The 19,618-nt window shown below is 37.0% G+C and overlaps 1 protein-coding gene across 1 annotated transcript in view; it reads left to right on the forward strand.

The window, feature by feature from the left end:
* Positions 1–205: 205 nt before the first annotated feature.
* The window catches only part of LOC309861995 (vomeronasal type-1 receptor 90-like), a gene marked incomplete at its 5' end in the record, with an annotated part of 53,347 nt that continues 33,934 nt past the window's right edge, over positions 206–19,618 (forward strand). Inside the window, 2 exon segments of the mRNA XM_082725244.1 lie at positions 206–697; positions 699–833. Coding sequence (XP_082581370.1) covers positions 206–697; positions 699–833 — 627 coding nt within the window.

Below are 19,618 nucleotides of genomic sequence, written 5' to 3' on the forward strand. Positions count from 1 at the left end.
AAATTGTGATGATGACGATGATTTTGACTACAAAATAAATATCATGGATAATATGGGGTCTATATTTTTTCAGATGTACAAAATACACTTCTTTTCCACTATGATAATTGCATTTTCTATGCACGTTACTATTAAAATATGTCAATTTTTACAACTTGGCACTGGAATCTTAGCCAACACCTTCCTCCTTCTCTTCCAAATCTTCATGCTCCTTCTGGATCAGAGGCCTAAACCCACTGACCTGATCATCTGTCACTTGGCCCTTGTCCACATAATGAAACTCTTCATTATACTATTTCTGTTGCCTACAGAGCTGTTTGAATCACCAAACTTTCTGAATGATTTCAAATGTAAGGTTTTATTCTACATGAGCAGAGTGATGAGGGGTCTCTCCATCTGTACCACCTGCCTCCTGAGCATAATCCAGGCCATCACCATCAGCCCCAGCACTTCCTGGTTGGGCAGATTTAAACATAAATGCACACATTACATCTTCCATTCCTTTGTCATCTTATGGTTTCTTAGTTTGTCTCTCAGTGTGAACTCCATCTTTTATACTGTTGCATCTTCTAATACAACCAACGACGACCTACTGAATGTCAGTAAATACTGCTCACTTTCCTCCATAGCCCCCACCATCAGGGCACTGCTTTTCACTTTGACATTATCCAGGGATGTCTACTTCTTTGGAGTCATGCTGTTCTCTGGTCTCAAGTGCATACACGGTGACTCATTTGGCCAGACATCAGAGGCGTTGCCAGCACCTTCACAGCACCAGTTTCTCTTCAAGAGCCTCTCCAGAGAAAAGGGCCACCCACACTGTCCTGTTGTTGGTGAGTTTCTTTGTGGTTGTCTACTGGGTGGACTTCATCATCTCATCACCTATAATCCTATTATGGGCATATGACCCTCTTATACTAGACTTCCAGAAGCTTTTGAGCAATGCCACTGTCAGTTCTTTGGTATTAATTTGTTCTGAGAGAAGGATAAAAATGTTGCAAAAAAGTAGCAAACTCAATCAATTTTAAACAAGTTAATCATGAAATAATTATCCAAAAACTCTTTTTCCTTTTATTCAAATGACACTTAATTTATTTATATAATGTTTAAAATGTATAACATTATACTTTACCTAAATATTTTTGAAACCTATGATGCCAAGGACCTTCTGTGTGCTTACAAGTTCTTTCGTCTCATTCTCTTTCTCAAACTTTGTGAAGGAAAATTTTATTTCTATTCCAAAAAATTATAAAGTAGCTTCCCTTTGTAACCCAATCAATTCTTTTTAATTAAATTTACTCTTTTTATTTCAAGATATTAAGCTAAGTATCCAACTTAAGCCTGAGCAACAATTTCTCTCAAGATGTGTGTTTATTTCTCTCTGCTCTGTCTTCTAGAAAGGCTGTAGAGATTTTGCTTTCACTTTTCTCTAGTTTATCTTTCAGTACTTTGAACTTTTTTTCTCTTTTTCTCAGTGCTTTAAATTTTTCTTTTTCCTTTGTTTTATGCAATTTTTTTTTCTGGTGAGTATTTTTATTTTCCCCATTTTTGTTACAATGCATTTCTGATTTGTAAGTTCCTTGTCTAATTATAAAATTAGAAATTTGTTTATCATCATTTATTTAATTTCTTTTTTGTATACACTAGTAAAACAATTAAATTTTATTTCTTCTTATTCTATTTCATATATCCTTAGTGACTACTTTTTTCCATAACCACCTCTCTCTATATGTCCTCAAGTTAAAATATTTCTTTTTTTCTTGGTTGCAATATTTCTGCTCAATCTTCTAGTTTATATATCCTCTCATCAATTCAGACTAATTTTATTATTCACCAAAATATTGTGTGTTAAATTTAGTGTTATTTTTATAAAAAAATTCAATGATTTAATTCTATTAGGCTCTTTTCCAAATATTCATTTTTTTTAATTTTTTATTTTTTATAAACATATATTTTTATCCCCAGGGGTACAGGTCTGTGAATCACCAGGTTTACACACTTCACAGCACTCACCAAAGCACAACCCTCCCCAATGTCCATAATCCCACCCCCTTCTCCCAAACACCCTCCCCTCAGCAACCCTCAGTTTGTTTTGTGAGATTAAGAGTCACTTATGGTTTGTCTCCCTCCCAATCCCATCTTGTTTCATTGATTCTTCTCCTACCCACTTAAGCCCCCATGTTGCATCACCACTTCCTCATATCAGGGAGATCATATGATAGTTGTCTTTCTCTGCTTGACTTATTTCGCTAAGCATGATACGCTCTAGTTCCATCCATGATGTCGCAAATGGCAAGATTTCATTTCTGTTGATGGCTGCATAGTATTCCATTGTGTATATATACCACATCTTCTTGATCCATTCATCTGTTGATGGACATCTAGGTTCTTTCCATAGTTTGGCTATTGTGGACATTGCTGCTATAAACATTCGGGTGCACGTGCCCTTTTGGATCACTATGTTTGTATCTTTAGGGTAAATACCCAATAGTGCAATTGCTGGGTCATAGGGCAGTTCTATTTTGAGGAACCTCCATGCTGTTTTCCAGAGTGGCTGCACCAGCTTGCATTCCCACCAACAGTGTAGGAGGGTCCCCTTTCTCCACATCCTTGCCAGCATCTGTCATTTCCTGACTTGTTGATTTTAGCCATTCTGACTGGTGTGAGGTGATATCTCATTGTGGTTTTGATTTGTATTTCCCTGATGCCGAGTGATATGGAGCACTTTTTCATGTGTCTGTTGGCCATCTGGATGTCTTCTTTGCAGAAATGTCTGTTCATGTCCTCTGCCCATTTCTTGATTGGATTATTTGTTCTTTGGGTGTTGAGTTTGCTAAGTTCTTTATAGATTCTGGACACTAGTCCTTTATCTGATATGTCGTTTGCAAATATCTTCTCCCATTCTGTCAGTTGTCTTTTGATTTTGTTAACTGTTTCCTTTGCTGTGCAAAAGCTTTTGATCTTGATGAAATCCCAATAGTTCATTTTTTCCCTTGCTTCCCTTGCCTTTTGCGTTGTTCCTAGGAAGATGTTGCTGCGGCAGAGGTCGAAGAGGTTGCTGCCTGTGTTCTCCTCAAGGATTTTGATGGATTCCTTTCACACATTGAGGTCCTTCATCCATTTTGAGTCTACTTTTGTGTGTGGTGTAAGGAAATGGTCCAATTTCATTTTCCTGCATGTGGCTGTCCAATTTTCCCAACACCATTTATTGAAGAGGCTGTCTTTTTTCCATTGGACATTCTTTCCTGCTTTGTCGAAGATTAGTTGACCATAGAGTTGAGGGTCTATTTCTGGGCTCTCTATTCTGTTCCATTGATCTATGGGTCTGTTTTTGTGCCAGTACCATGCTGTCTTGATGATGACAGCTTTGTAATAGAGCTTGAAGTCTGGAATTGTGATGCCACCAACGTTGGCTTTCTTTTTCAATATCCCTTTGGCTATTCGAGGTCTTTTCTGTTTCCATATAAATTTTAGAATTATTTGTTCCATTTCTTTGAAAAAGATGGATGGTACTTTGATAGGAATTGCATTAAATGTGTAGATTGCTTTAGGTAGCATAGACATTTTCACAATATTTATTCTTCCAATCCAGGAGCATGGAACATTTTTCCATTTCTTTGTGTCTTCCTCAATTTCTTTCATGAGTACTTTATAGTTTTCTGAGTATAGATTCTGTGCCTCTTTGGTTAGGTTTATTCCTAGGTATCTTATGGTTTGGGGTGCAATTGTAAATGGGATGGACTCCTTAATTTCTCTTTCTTCTGTCTTGTTGTTGGTGTAGAGAAATGCAACTGATTTCTGTGCATTGATTTTATATCCTGACACTTTACTGAATTCCTGTATAAGTTCTAGCAGTTTTGGAGTGGAGTCTTTTGGGTTTTCCACATATAGTATCATATCATCTGCGAAGAGTGATAATTTGACTTCTTCTTTGCCGATTTGGATGCCTTTAATTTCCTTTTGTTGTCTGATTGCTGAGGCTAGGACCTCTAGTACTATGTTGAATAGCCGTGGTGATAATGGACATCCCTGCCGTGTTCCTGACCTTAGCGGAAAAGCTTTCAGTTTTTCTCCATTGAGAATAATATTTGCGGTGGGTTTTTCATAGATGGCTTTGATGATATTGAGGTATGTGCCCTCTATCCCTACACTTTGAAGAGTTTTGATCAGGAAGGGATGGTGTACTTTGTCAAATGCTTTTTCAGCATCTATTGAGATTATCCTATGATTCTTGTTCTTTCTTTTATTGATGTGTTGTATCACATTGACTGATTTGCGGATGGTGAACCAACCTTGCAGCCCTGGAATAAATCCCACTTGGTCGTGGTGAATAATCCTTTTAATGTACTGTTGAATCCTATTGGCTAGTATTTTGGTGAGAATTTTCGCATCTGTGTTCATCAAGGATATTGGTCTATAGCTCTCTTTTTTGATGGGATCCTTTTCTGGTTTTGGGATCAAGGTGATGCTGGCCTCATAAAATGAGTTTGGAAGTCTTCCTTCCATTTCTATTTTTTGGAACAGTTTCAGGAGAATAGGAATTAGTTCTTCTTTAAATGTTTGGTAGAATTCCCCCGGGAAGCCGTCTGGCCCTGGGATTTTGTTTGTTTGGAGATTTTTAATGACTGTTTCAATCTTCTTACTGGTTATGGGTCTGTTCAGGCTTTCTATTTCTTCCTGGTACAGTTGTGGTAGTTTATATGTTTCTAGGAATGCATCCATTTCTTCCAGATTGTCAAATTTATTGGCGTAGAGTTGCTCATAGTATGTTCTTATAATAGTTTGTATTTCTTTGGTGTTAGTTGTGATCTCTCCTCTTTCATTCATGATTTTATTTATTTGAGTCCTTTCTCTTTTCTTTTTGATAAGTCGGGCTAGGGGTTTATCAATTTTATTAATTCTTTCAAAGAACCAGCTCCTAATTTCGTTGATTTGTTCTATTGTTTTTTTGGTTTCTATTTCATTGATTTCTGCTCTGATCTTTATGATTTCTCTTCTCCTGCTGGGCTTAGGGTTTCTTTCTTGTTCTTTCTCCAGCTCCTTTAGGTGTAGAGTTAGGTTGTGTACCTGAGACCTTTCTTGTTTCTTGAGAAAGGCTTGTACTGCTCTATATTTTCCTCTCAGGACTGCCTTCGTTGTGTCCCACAGATTTTGAACCGTTGTATTTTCATTATCATTTGTTTCCATGATTTTTTTCAATTCTTCTTTAATTTCCTGGTTGACCCATTCATTCTTTAGAAGGATGCTGTTTAGTCTCCATGTATTTGGGTTCTTTTCAAACTTCCTTTTGTGGTTGAGTTGTAGCTTTAGAGCATTGTGGTCTGAAAATATGCAGGGAATGATCCCAATATTTTGATACTGGTTGAGTCCTGATTTAGGACCGAGGATGTGATCTATTCTGGAGAATGTTCCATGTGCACTAGAGAAGAATGTGTATTCTGTTGCTTTGGGATGAAATGTTCTGAATATATCTGTGATGTCCATCTGGTCCAGTGTGTCATTTAAGGCCTTTATTTCCTTGCTGATCTTTTGCTTGGATGATCTGTCCATTTCAGTGAGGGGAGTGTTAAAGTCCCCTAGTATTATTGTATTATTGTTTATGTGTTTCTTTGATTTTGTTATTAATTGGTTTATATAGTTGGCTGCTCCCACGTTGGGGTCATAGATATTTAAAATTGTTATATCTTCTTGTTGGACAGACCCTTTGAGTATGATATAGTGTCCTTCCTCATCTCTTATTATAGTCTTTGGCTTAAAATCTAATTGATCTGATATAAGGATTGCCACTCCTGCTTTCTTCTGATGTCCATTAGCATGGTAAATTCTTTTCCACCCCCTCACTTTAAATCTGGAGGTGTCTTCGGGCTTAAAATGAGTTTCTTGGATGCAACATATAGATGGGTTTTGTTTTTTTATCCATTCTGATACCCTGTGTCTTTTGACAGGGGCATTTAGCCCATTAACATTCAGGGTAACTATTGAGAGATATGAATTTAGTGCCATTGTATTGCATGTAAGGTGACTGTTACTGTATATGGTCTCTGTTCCTTTCTGATCTACCATTTTAGGCTCTCTCTTTGCTTAGAGGACCCCTTTCAAGATTTCCTGTAGAGCTGGTTTGGTGTTTGCAAATTGTTTCAGTTTTTGTTTGTCCTGGAAGCTTTTAATCTCTCCTTCTATTTTCAATGATAGCCTAGCTGGATATAGTATTCTTGGCTGCATGTTTTTCTCGTTTAGTGCTCTGAAAATATCATGCCAGCTCTTTCTGGCCTGCTAGGTCTCTGTGGATAAGTCAGCTGCCAATCTAATATTTTTACCATTGTATGTTACAGACTTCTTTTCCCGGGCTGCTTTCAGGATTTTCTCTTTGTCACTGAGACTTGTAAATTTTACTATTAGGTGACGGGGTGTGTGCCTATTCTTATTGATTTTGAGGGGCGTTCTCTGAACCTCCTGAATTTTGATGCTCGTTCCCTCTGCCATATTGGGGAAAGTCTTCCCAATAATTCTCTCCAGTATACCTTCTGCTCCCCTCTCTCTTTCTTCTTCTTCTGGAATCCCAATTATTCTAATGTTGTTTCGTCTTATGGTTTCACTTATCTCTCGAATTCTCCCCTCGTGGTCCAGTAGCTGTTTGTCCCTCTTTTGCTCAGCTTCTTTATTCTCTGTCATTTGGTATTCTATATCATGAATTCTTTCTTCTGCCTCATTTTCCTAGCAGTGAGAGCCTCCATTTTTGATTGCTTTTTTGATTTCAACTTGGTTAGATTTTAGTTCTTTTATTTCTCCAGAAAGGGCTTTTATATCTCTCGAGAGGGTTTCTCTAATATCTTCCATGCCTTTTTCGAGCCTGGCTAGAACCTTGAGAATTGTCATTCTGAACTCTAGATCTGACATATTACCAATGTCTGTATTGATTAGGTCCCTAGCCTTTGGTACTGCGTCTTGTTCTTTTTTTGTGTTGAATTTTTCCGTCTTGTCATTTTGTCTAGATAAGAGTATATGAAGGAGCAATTAAAATACTAAAAGGGTGGCAACAATCCCAGGAAAATATGCTTTAACCAAATTAGAAGAGATCCCAAATTGTGAGGTGGGAGAAAGGGGATAAAAAGAGGTTCAAAAAGGAAGAAAGAAAAAAAAAGAAAAGAAAAGATTTTAAAAAAAGAAAACAAATAAGAAAAATATAAAAAAGAGAAAATATATATATTAGATAAACTAGTTAAAAAATGTTAAAAAAGAAAAACGTAAAAGTTAAAAAAAATTTTTTACCAGAAGGCGAGAAAAAAAACAAAAAATGAAAAAGAAATAAATTAAATTAACTGCAAGACTAAAAAAAAATCACAGGGAAAAAGCCATGAGTTCCGTGCTTTGCTTTCTCCTCTTCTGGAATTTTGCTGCTTTCCTTGGTATTGAAACCGCACTCCTTGGTAGGTGAACTTGGTCTCGGCTGGATTTCTTGTTGATCTTCTGGGGGAGGGGCCTGGTGTAGTGATTCTCAAGTGTCTTTGCCCCAGGCGGAATTGCACCGCCCTTACCAGGGGCCCGGGTGAGTAATCCGCTTGGGTTTGCTTTCAGGAGCTTTTGTTCCCTGAGCGCTTTCCTTAGAGTTACGGAGGACTGGAATACAAATGGCGGCCTCCTGGTCTCCGGCCCAGAGGAGCCAAGAGCCCAGGGCCCCACTCCTCAGTGAGCCCTCAGAGAACAGCGCCCAGTTATTCCCGTCTGCCTGACCTCCGGCCGCGCTCCAAGCTCACGGAGCCTGTGGCTGGTTCAAGGTAACACCGAGCTGCGAGCTTACTGTCGACTCTGTCTCTGTAGCCGGCTTTCCCGTTCCAATACCCGCAAGCTCTGCGACACTCAGACACCCCCGATCCTTTTGTGACCCTGCGGGACCTGAAGCCACACTGACCCCGCGTGGGCTTCGCCCAGGTTTAGCCTCTGGAGCGATGTCCCTCAGCGGAATAGACTTTTAAAAGTCCTGATTTGTGCGCCATTGCTCCGCCGCTTGCCAGGAGCCGGCCCCTCCCTCCGGGGTCTATCTTCCCGTCGCTTTGGAGTCACTTCTCCGCTGGTCCTACCTTTCAGAAAGTGGTTGTTTTTCTGTTTCCAGAATTGCTGTTCTTCTTTTTGATCTGCCGAAGGATTTTCAGGTGTTTGCAATCTTTAGATAAGCTATCTAGCTGATCTCCGGCTAGCTGAAGTAGTCTCAGCCTGCTACTTCTCCGCCATCTTGACTCCTCCTCTTTTCCTAATGTTCTTGACAAGTGTTTCGAGTTTCTTACTCTTTCCACAGTACTTTGATTTCTTTTGTTTTCCATTGGCTTTACTTAAACATTGTAAACATACTGCTGATATCTATATTATGTGACACATAAATTCTTCCGACCCTCCACTCATTAGCTTATTTATTTATGTGTTCTACCTTTCACAGTTTTGTTGTGAAATTTGAGATGTCTTTAGTCATTTTCTTTCTTTGTTTATTCCAATTGTCCTGGAGTACCCACACAGGCTTTGATAAGTCAATATGTGGACAGACTTTTTACTTTGATTACTTCTTTACATCCTTCTTTTGACTTACTTCAGGACCTGGAATGCTCTTACATGTTTTTTCTCTGGCTGTGTTGGACATTTTAAATATTCTTATAACTCTTGAGTATTTTTAGTTGTCTACAATAAAATAAGTTTTTGAATTCAATGTGCTTTTTACTAGAACCACAGATACCCACATTGTACAAATGAGGGGAATATTTCACATAGATATTTTGAGGCAGACAACTGCATCTTATGAGAAGTTTCCATTTAATGTATTTGGATCATTCCCTTTACCCACTATATTACATTTAACAAAATTATTTGTAGGATGTGATTATTTTCCTCATACTTGAATTTATTTACATGTTTTACAGAAATTTCTGATGCTATAATCCTTCAGTATCAATGGTTAGTTTGTGCATAGCAATGCTTTACTGATGGTAGAATTAGAATGTTGGTAGAATTATTTTAATGATTTTAGTCCTTTTTGCTCTACTTGCCGTGCTCCCTTTGCAGTATATCCAGGACCTTGTAGATGTAATCTCAGTTTGAATTTTGTACCTGTAGCTTTGCAAAATTTCTTTTACAAATATGCATTTAACTAGATGTTGTCTGTTGATTATACTTACATTTATAGTTTCTATTGTCATTTTTTCAGTGCTCAGAAAATATCATATATAGAATTTATGCTTTAATGAATTTAATGGGGTTTTTTTAGGTCTAAATACTGCTAATTGAAATGATCTGCTCTGCCACTTGAAAAATCTGTGTCTTCTCTTTACTTGTCAAAATGCTGACAATTTGTCTGTTTCCTGAACTATTCAAACTTTCTAATAAACTTTCTAATACAATTAATTCTAATAAAGTTATTTATCACTCTATAAAGAATTCATTAGTATGTTATCTCTTAATATAATTGTAATTATCTCAATGTCTTACATAAAATTTCATTTTATACATTAAACTCTTTGATATTATATCTATATGTCTTTATCTATATCTATATATTTTGACATTGCCTAACTCATATATGTAATTATTAACTATTCTAGTTTTTAAAATTCTTGCATCACAATGCCATTCTTTATTTATATGTCACTTTATATAATTGTATTCAAATTCATTTTTGTGTTCTAAATATTGTTGCAAAAGAGAAGGGGAAGTTACTCCCCAGTCTTGATAAAATCCAAAATCAAATCATACATTTCCTTATTTGTTTTGATTCTGTACTTTCTTTGTTCCAAACAATAAATATAAGTAGTATTATAGCAGTGATAGATATATTATCCTGCAGTGGATCAACAGATTAACCTGTGACGCGATACTCATAAATAGCCCCCAAATTTTCATTTTCCTACATTATTATTCATTATTTTTCCATCTCAACTTGCATGGAAATTGAGAAACATAGAATACTAACAATTAGAATTAAATTCCTAGATAGGTATAAATAATCTAAGTAAACTCAAGAAGGGGTAGAATACATGAATAGCAAGTAAAGAGTTTAAAGAAGTATTTTTCTACAATGGAAAACCCAGACCCCTATAGGTTCACTGAAAAAGTCATCAAACGTATAATAAAGAATAATTACTGGTCCTTCAGAAACACTTCCAAAAGTGGGGAAAAACTAGGAAATTTACCAATTCATTTACCAATTTATTTTATGAGGGTAGTTATTATCCAGATAACAGAACCAACAACACCATCAGAAGCAATTTGTAGACTACATATCTCATGAATATAGACGCATATATTTTTAAAAAATTGCAAACTGAGTCCACCAGTGTATAAAAAAAATTACACATTCTGAATATGTAGAATTATCTTTCAAATGCAAACTTGGCTTAACATCCAAAAATCAATGTCATGAAACATATTAGGAAATTATAGGACTAGAAATAATTATTTCCATAAATATAAAAAGCATTTGGCAAAACAAAGACCCAATAATTTTATTTTTATTTTATTTCATGTTTTCCCCCAAGTTGTATTTAAATTCCAGTAAGTTAACATACAGTGAAATTTTAGTTTCAGATGTATAATTTGGTGATGCATCATTTACATACAACACCCAAAGACCTGATAATTTAAAACCCCTCAGATAACTAGATGTATAAAAGGAACTTTTTAGATCTACCAAAACATATCTAAGAAACACACAGCTATTGTAATATTTAATCATGAATAAACAAGTATTTTATTATTTTTTAAAAAGTTTTTTATTTGAATATAGTTTATAGACAATGTTACTTTAGTTTCTGGTGTATAATATAGTGATTTTACAACTATATGTTTTTACACTATGCTCACAAGATACCATCTGTCACCATACAACTACTATTAAAATACAATTGACTATACTCCTTATGTTGTAAATTTGATTCTCATGACATGAATTTTATAACTAGGAGTTTATTTCTCCCACTCCCCTTCAACCATTTTGCTCATCCCTCAGCCATGTCCTTACTGGCAACTATCAATTTTCTCTGTGTATTTACAGGTGTGATTCTACTTTTTGATGGTTGTTTGTTGCTTTATAGATTCCACATAGAAGTGAAATTATATGGTATTTGTCTTTGTCTGACTTATTACACTTAACATAATACCATCTTAATCATGTTGTCACAAATGGAAAAATTTTATCCTTTTTTTATTATTGAGTGATTTGTATTTGATGTGATATGAAAACACATATTACATCTTCTTTATTCACTCTTCTATTGATGGATAGTTGGGCTGTTTCCATTAAAAAGATCCCTCACTGGGGGGCCTGGGTAGCTCAGTGGGTTAAAGCCTCTGCCTTCAGCTCAGGTCATGATCCCAAGGTCCTGGGATCGAGCCCCACATTGGGCTCCCTGCTCTGCAGGGAGACTTCTGATTCTGCCTCCCCCCCGCACTTGCTTCTCTGCCTACTTGTGATCTCTGTCTGTCAAATAAATAAATAAAATCTTTTGAAAAATGATGCCTCACCATGATCAAGTGGGATTTATTCCATAGATCCAAGGATGACATAACATTCTCAAGTCAGTGTAATAGAGCATATTAACAAAACAAAGCATAAAAGTTGTATGGTCATTTCAACAGATACAGGAAAAGTATTTGATGACAGTCCACATATATTTATGATATAAAAAAAACTCTCAACAAAGTAGGTTTGGATGGAACATTCCTCAAAATAATAAAGGACATATAGAAAAAAAACCCACAGCAAATATGTTCTTCAATGGGGAAAGACTGAGGCCTTTCTCTCAAAGGTCAACAGTAAGACCATGAGGTCCATTCTCACCATTTTTCTTAAACATGGTACAGAAAGTTCTATCCACAGCAATAACACAAGTAAAAGAAATAAGACACTCATATTAGAAAGTGGTCAGACTGTCACTATTTGCAGATGCCATGATACTTATAAAATCATTGAAAGTAATGAATGCAAGCAAAGGAAATAGTCAACAAAGCTAAATGGCAACCTGTGGAATGGGAGACAACATTTGCAAATGATATATTAGATAAAGGGCTAGTATCCAAGATCTACAAAGAGCTTATAAAACTCAACACCCAAAACCCAAATAATCCAGTCAAGAAATGGGCAGAAGACATGAACAAACATCTCTCCAAAGAAGATATGCAAATAGCCAACAGATACTTGAGAAAATGCTCCACATCACTTATCATCAAGGAAATACAAATTGAGGGGCTCTGGGTGGCTCAGTTGGTTAAGCGTCTACCTTCAGCTCAGGTCATGATCCCAAAGTCCTGGGATCGAGCCCCATAGAGGGCTATCTGCTAGCAGGGAGTCTGCTTCTCCCTCTTCCTCTGCCTGTTGCTCTGCCTACTTGTGCTCTCTATCTCTGCATCATATAAATAAAAAACCTTTAAAAACATTTTAGGAAATACAAATTGAAACCACGATGCAAGCAATTCAATGGCACTAAATTCATATCTTCAATAGTTCCTTGAATATAAATGGACTGAATGCTCCAGTCAAAAGACACAGGCTATTAGACTGGATAAAAAAAAAAAGCAGGACCAATCCATTGCTGTCTACAAGAGTCTCATTTTGAACATAAAGACACCTCCAGACTGAAAGTGAGGGAATGGAGACTCATTTACTATGATAATGGACCTCAGAAGAAAGGTGGGGTAGAAATTCTTATCAGAAAATTTGGATTTTAAACCAAAGACTATAGTAAGAGATGTAAAGGAACACTATAGCATACTTAAAGGATCTATCAAACAAGAAAATCTAACAACTCTAAATATCTATGCCTCCAACTTGGAAGCAGTAAATTATGTAAACCAAGTAATAACCAAAGTAAAACAGCATTAAAAATAGTAAATTAATTACAGGAGCCTTCAACAGTCCACTCACAACAATGCATACATCATCTATGCAGGTATCAAAAAAAGACATGAGAGCTTTGAATGACACATTGGACCAGATGGACTTTGCAGATATATACAGAACATTCATCCTACAATGACAGAATATTCACTCTTCTCAAGTGGACATGGAACTTTCTCCAGAATAGACCACATGCTGGGTCGCAAATCAGGTCTCAACTGATACCAGAAGATTGAGATTTTTTCCTGCATCTTTTCAGACTACAGTGCATTGAAACTGGAACTTAACCACAAGGAAAAATTTGGAAGGAACTCAAACACTTGGAAGTTAAAGGGCATCCTGCTAAAGGGTGAATGGGCCAAACAGGAAATTAAAGAAAAACTTTAATGATTCACTGAAACTAACAAGAATGAAACACATTATTTCAAAATATAGAGGATGCTGCAAAGGTGGTCCTAAGAGGGAAGTACATAACCATTCAAACCTCTCTCAAAATTTTAGAAAAATCCCAACTACACAAGCTAACCTTACACCTAAAGGAGCTGGAGAAAGAACAGCAAATTAAACCCAAATCAAGCAGAAGAAGAGAAATAATAAAGTTTAGAGCAGAAATCAATGAAATAGAAACCAGAAGAACAATAGACAAGACCAACAGAACCAAAATCTTGTTCTCTGAAAAAAAAAAAAAAAAAAGAATAAATAAGATCGATAAACCTCTGGCCAGACTTATCAAGACAAAGGAAAGGAACTAAATTAATAAAATCATGAATGAAAGGGGAGAAATCATGACCAACACCAAGGAAATAGAAACGATTATTAGAACTTAATACCAGTAACTATATGCCAAGAAACCAGCAATCTGGAAGAAATGGGTGCATCCCTGGAAATTTATAAACTACCAAGACTGAAAGAGGAAGAAATAGACAATATGAACAGACCAATAACCACCAAGGAAATTGAAGCGGTAGTCAAAAACCTCCCCAAAAACAAGACTCCAGAGCCTTGGGGCGCCTGGGTGGCTCAGTGGGTTAAGCTGCTGCCTTCGGCTCAGGTCATGATCTCAGGGTCCTGGGATCGAGTCCCGCATCGGGCTCTCTGCTCAGCAGGGAGCCTGCTTCCCTCTCTCTCTCTCTCTCTGCCTGCCTCTTCATCTACTTGTGATTTCTCTCTGTCAAATAAATAAATAAAATTAAAAAAAAAAAAGACTCCAGAGCCAGATGGCTTCCTGAGGGAATTCTAACAAACATTTAAAGAAGAAATCATACCTATTCTACTTACACTGTTCCAGAAAATAGAAGCAGAAGGAAAACTTCAAAACTCATTCTATGAGGTCAGCATTATCCTGAACCCAAAATGAGACAAAGAAAAAGGAAAATTACAGACCAATATCCCTGATGAACATGGATGGTAAAATACTCAACATGATCCTAGTCAATAGAATCCAACAGTACATTAGATGATTACTCACCACAACCAGGTGGGATTTATTCTTGGGATGCAAGGGTGGTTCAAAATTTGCAAATCAATCAATGTGATAGATTATGATTTTTCTTAATCAAGATAAAAACTTCTGCACAGGAAAGCAAACAGTCAACAAAACTAAGAGGCAGCCCCTGAAATGGGAGAATATATTTGCAAATGACATTACATAAAAGGGCTGGTATCCAAGATCTATAAAGAACTTCTCAAACTCAACACCCAAAACAGAAATAATTCAGTCAATAAATGGACAGAATATATGAACAGACACTTCTCCAAAGAAGACATACAAATGGCACAGGTACATGAGAAAATGCTCCACAGGACTTTGGCATCCAGGAAATACAAATAAAAAACACAATGAGATACCTCTGCACACCAGTGAGAATGGCTAAAATTAACAAGACAGGAAACAACAAATGTTGGCGAGGATGTGGAGGAAGTGGAACCTCTTACACTGTTGGTGGGAATGCAAGCTGGTACAGCCATTCTGGAAAACAATATAGAGGTTCCTCAAGACATTAACAATAAAGCTGCCTTATGATCCAACAATTGCACTACTAGGTATTTACCTCCAAAGATACACAATGTAGTGATCCAAAGGGGCACCTACACCCTAATGTTTAAAACAGCAATGTGGACAATAGCCAAACTGTAGAAGGAGCTGAGATGTCCTTCAACAGATGAATGATAAAGAAGATGTGGTTCATATATGCAATTGAATATTACTCAACCTACTGAAAGGATGAATACCTACCATTTACATCAACATGAATGGAACTGGAGGGGATTATGCTAAGTGAAATAAGTCAAGGAGAAAAAGACAATTGTCATACAGTCTCACTCATCTATGGATTGGATTATAAGGAATAGCACTGAGGATCACTGGGGATGAGAGGAAAAGCTGAACTGGAATAAATCATAGGGAGAGAAAAAACCATGAGAGACTGTTTACTCCAGGAAAAAAAAGGTTGTGGAAAGGGAGGTCGGTGGGGAGATGGGGTAACTGGGTGATGGATGTTAAGAAGGTCATGTGATGTGATAAGCACTGGGAGGCAAGTAATGAATCATTGAACACTATACCAAAAACTAAGGCTATACTATATATTGCCTAACTGAATTTAAATAAAATACAACATAAAATTTAATTTCATTTAATTAAAAAAAATATATGCATGGTATGAATTTAAACCTTTTTTTCTTTGTTGAAGTCTATTTTGTGACTTAATCTGTGATCTATTATGGAAATTGTCCCTTGTATACTGAAAGGATGTGTATTCTGCTGTTTTCAGATGAATTTTCTGAATTTGTTACATCCATTAGGGCCAGTGTGTCACTCAAAGCTATCGTTTCCTTATATATTTTCTGTTTAGTGATGTGTTCATTGACGTAATTGGAGTGTTAAATCCCCCTAATATTATTATTTTGTAATCAGCTAGTTCCTTTATTTTTGTTATTGTGTTATATATTTTGTTGTTCCTCTTTTGTGTGCACATTTACAATGGTTATATCTTCTTCCTGGTTTTTTCCTTTTGTTGTTTTATATTGGCCCTTTTCATCTTGTTACAATGTTTGTTTTAAAACACTGTTTTAGGGGCGCCTGGGTGGCTCAGTGGATTAAGCCGCTGCCTTCGGCTCAGGTCATGAACTCAGTGTCCTGGGATCGAGCCCCGCATAGGGCTCTTTGCTCAGCGGGAGCCTGCTTCTCTCTCTCTCTGCCTGACTCTCCCCCTACTTGTGATTTCTCTCTCTGTCAAATAAATAAATAAAATCTTTAAAAATAAATAAATAAAACACTGTTTTAGTTTCTCACTGAGGGTTGCTGGAGGGGAGGTATGGTGGAGGATGGGGTAACTGGGTGATGGGCATACAGGAGGGCACTTGATGTAATAAGCACTGGGTGTTATACGCAACTGATGAATCCTTAAACTATCTCTGAAACTAATAGCACACTATAAGTTAATGAATTGAATTTAAATTAAAAATAAATAAAAATAAAAAATAATAATGAAGTTGTTTGTCAGATATAAATATCACTAGTCTGGCTTCCTTGTGATGTTCCTTTGCTTGATAATTATTTTTGCATCTCCTCACTTTCTTTTTTTTTTTTTTTTTTTTTTTTTTTTAGTTTTTTTTTTTTTATTATTATTTTTTTTAAATTTATTTTTTATTTTCAGCATAACAGTATTCATTATTTTTCACCACACCCAGTGCTCCATGCAATTCGTGCCCTTTATAATACCCACCACCTAGTACCCCAAACTCCCACCCCCCACCCCTTCAAAATCCTCAGATTGTTTTTCAGAGTCCATAGTCTCTCATGGTTCACCTCCCCTTCCAATTTCCCCCAACTCCCTTCTCCTCTCTAACTCCCCATGTCCTCCATGCTATTTGTTATGCTCCACAAATAAGTGAAACCATATGATAATTGACTCTCTCTGCTTGACTTATTTCACTCAGCATAATAATCTCTTCCAGTCCCGTCCATGCTGCTACAAAAGTTGGGTATTTGTCCTTTCTTTTTTTTTTTTTTTTTTTTTATATAAACATATATTTTTATCCCCAGGGGTACAGGTCTGTGAATCACCAGGTTTACACACTTCACAGCACTCACCAAAGCACATACCCTCCCCTATGTCCATAATCCCACCCCCTTCTCCCAAACCCCCTCCCCCCAGCAGCCCTCAGTTTGTTTTGTGAGATTAAGAGTCACTTATGGTTTGTCTCCCTCCCAATCCCATCTTGTTTCATTGATTCTTCTCCTACCCACTTAAGCCTCCATGTTGCATCACCACTTCCTCATATCAGGGAGATCATATGATAGTTGTCTTTCTCTGCTTGACTTATTTCGCTAAGCATGATACGCTCTAGTTCCATCCATGTTGTCGCAAATGGCAAGATTTCATTTCTTTTGATGGCTGCATAGTATTCCATTGTGTATATATACCACATCTTCTTGATCCATTCATCTGTGGATGGACATCTAGGTTCTTTCCATAGTTTGGCTATTGTGGACATTGCTGCTATAAACATTCGGGTGCATGTGCCCCTTTGGATCACTACATTTGTATCTTTAGGGTAAATACCCAATAGTGCAATTGCTGGGTCATAGGGCAGTTCTATTTTCAACATTCTGAGGAACCTCCATGCTGTTTTCCAGAGTGGCTGCACCAGCTTGCATTCCCACCAACAGTGTAGGAGGGTTCCCCTTTCTCCACATCCTCGCCAGCATCTGTCATTTCCTGACTTGTTGATTTTAGCCATTCTGACTGGTGTGAGGTGATATCTCATTGTGGTTTTGATTTGTATTTCCCTGATGCCGAGTGATATGGAGCACTTTTTCATGTGTCTGTTGGCCATCTGGATGTCTTCTTTGCAGAAATGTCTGTTCATGTCCTCTGCCCATTTCTTGATTGGATTATTTGTTCTTTGAATGTTGAGTTTGCTAAGTTCTTTATAGATTCTGGACACTAGTCCTTTATCTGATATGTCGTTTGCAAATATCTTCTCCCATTCTGTCAGTTGTCTTTTGATTTTGTTAACTGTTTCCTTTGCTGTGCAAAAGCTTTTGATCTTGATGAAATCCCAATAGTTCATTTTTTCCCTTGCTTCCCTTGCCTTTTGCGTTGTTCCTAGGAAGATGTTGCTGCGGCAGAGGTCGAAGAGGTTGCTGCCTGTGTTCTCCTCAAGGATTTTGATGGATTCCTTTCGCACATTGAGGTCCTTCATCCATTTTGAGTCTATTTTTGTGTGTGGTGTAAGGAAATGGTCCAATTTCATTTTTCTGCATGTGGCTGTCCAATTTTCCCAGCACCATTTATTGAAGAGGCTGTCTTTTTTCCATTGGACATTCTTTCCTGCTTTGTCGAAGATGAGTTGACCATAGATTTGAGGGTCTATTTCTGGGCTCTCTATTCTATTCCATTGATCTATGTGTCTGTTTTTGTGCCAGTACCATGCTGTCTTGATGATGACAGCTTTGTAATAGAGCTTGAAGTCCGGAATTGTGATGCCACCAACGTTGGCTTTCTTTTTCAATATCCCTTTGGCTATTCGAGGTCTTTTCTGGTTCCATATAAATTTTAGCATTATTTGTTCCATTTCTTTGAAAAAGATGGATGGTACTTTGATAGGAATTGCATTAAATGTGTAGATTGCTTTAGGTAGCATAGACATTTTCACAATATTTATTCTTCCAATCCAGGAGCATGGAACATTTTTCCATTTCTTTGTGTCTTCCTCAATTTCTTTCATGAGTACTTTATAGTTTTCTGAGTATAGATTCTGTGTCTCTTTGGTTAGGTTTATTCCTAGGTATCTTATGGTTTTGGATGCAATTGTAAATGGGATTGACTCCTTAATATCTCTTTCTTCTGTCTTGCTGTTGGTGTAGAGAAATGCAACTGATTTCTGTGCATTGATTTTATATCCTGACACTTTACTGAATTCCTGTATAAGTTCTAGCAGTTTTGGAGTGGAGTCTTTTGGGTTTTCCACATATAGTATCATATCATCTGCGAAGAGTGATAATTTGACTTCTTCTTTGCCAATTTGGATGCCTTTAATTTCCTTTTGTTGTCTGATTGCTGAGGCTAGGACCTCTAGTACTATGTTGAATAGCAGTGGTGATAATGGACATCCTTGCCGTGTTCCTGACCTTAGTGGAAAAGCTTTCAGTTTTTCTCCATTGAGAATGATATTTGCGGTGGGTTTTTCATAGATGGCTTTGATGATATTGAGGTATGTGCCCTCTATCCCTACACTTTGAAGAGTTTTGATCAGGAAGGGATGCTGTACTTTGTCAAATGCTTTTTCAGCATCTATTGAAAGTATCATATGGTTCTTGTTCTTTCTTTTATTGATGTGTTGTATCACATTGACTGATTTGCGGATGTTGAACCAACCTTGCAGCCCTGGAATAAATCCCACTTGGTCGTGGTGAATAATCTTTTTAATGTACTGTTGAATCCTATTGGCTAGTATTTTGTTGAGTATTTTCGCATCTGTGTTCATCAAGGATATCGGTCTATAGCTCTCTTTTTTGGTGGGATCCTTGTCTGGTTTTGGGATCAAGGTGATGCTGGCCTCATAAAATGAGTTTGGAAGTTTTCCTTCCATTTCTATTTTTTGGAACAGTTTCAGGAGAATAGGAATTAGTTCTTCTTTAAATGTTTGGTAGAATTCCCCCGGGAAGCCATCTGGCCCTGGGCTTTTGTTTGTTTGCAGATTTTTAATGACTGTTTCAATCTCCTTACTGGTTATGGG

The sequence above is a fragment of the Mustela nivalis genome (assembly GCF_964662115.1).
Source record: "Mustela nivalis genome assembly, chromosome: 3".
In the NCBI taxonomy this organism is placed as follows: domain Eukaryota; kingdom Metazoa; phylum Chordata; class Mammalia; order Carnivora; family Mustelidae; genus Mustela; species Mustela nivalis.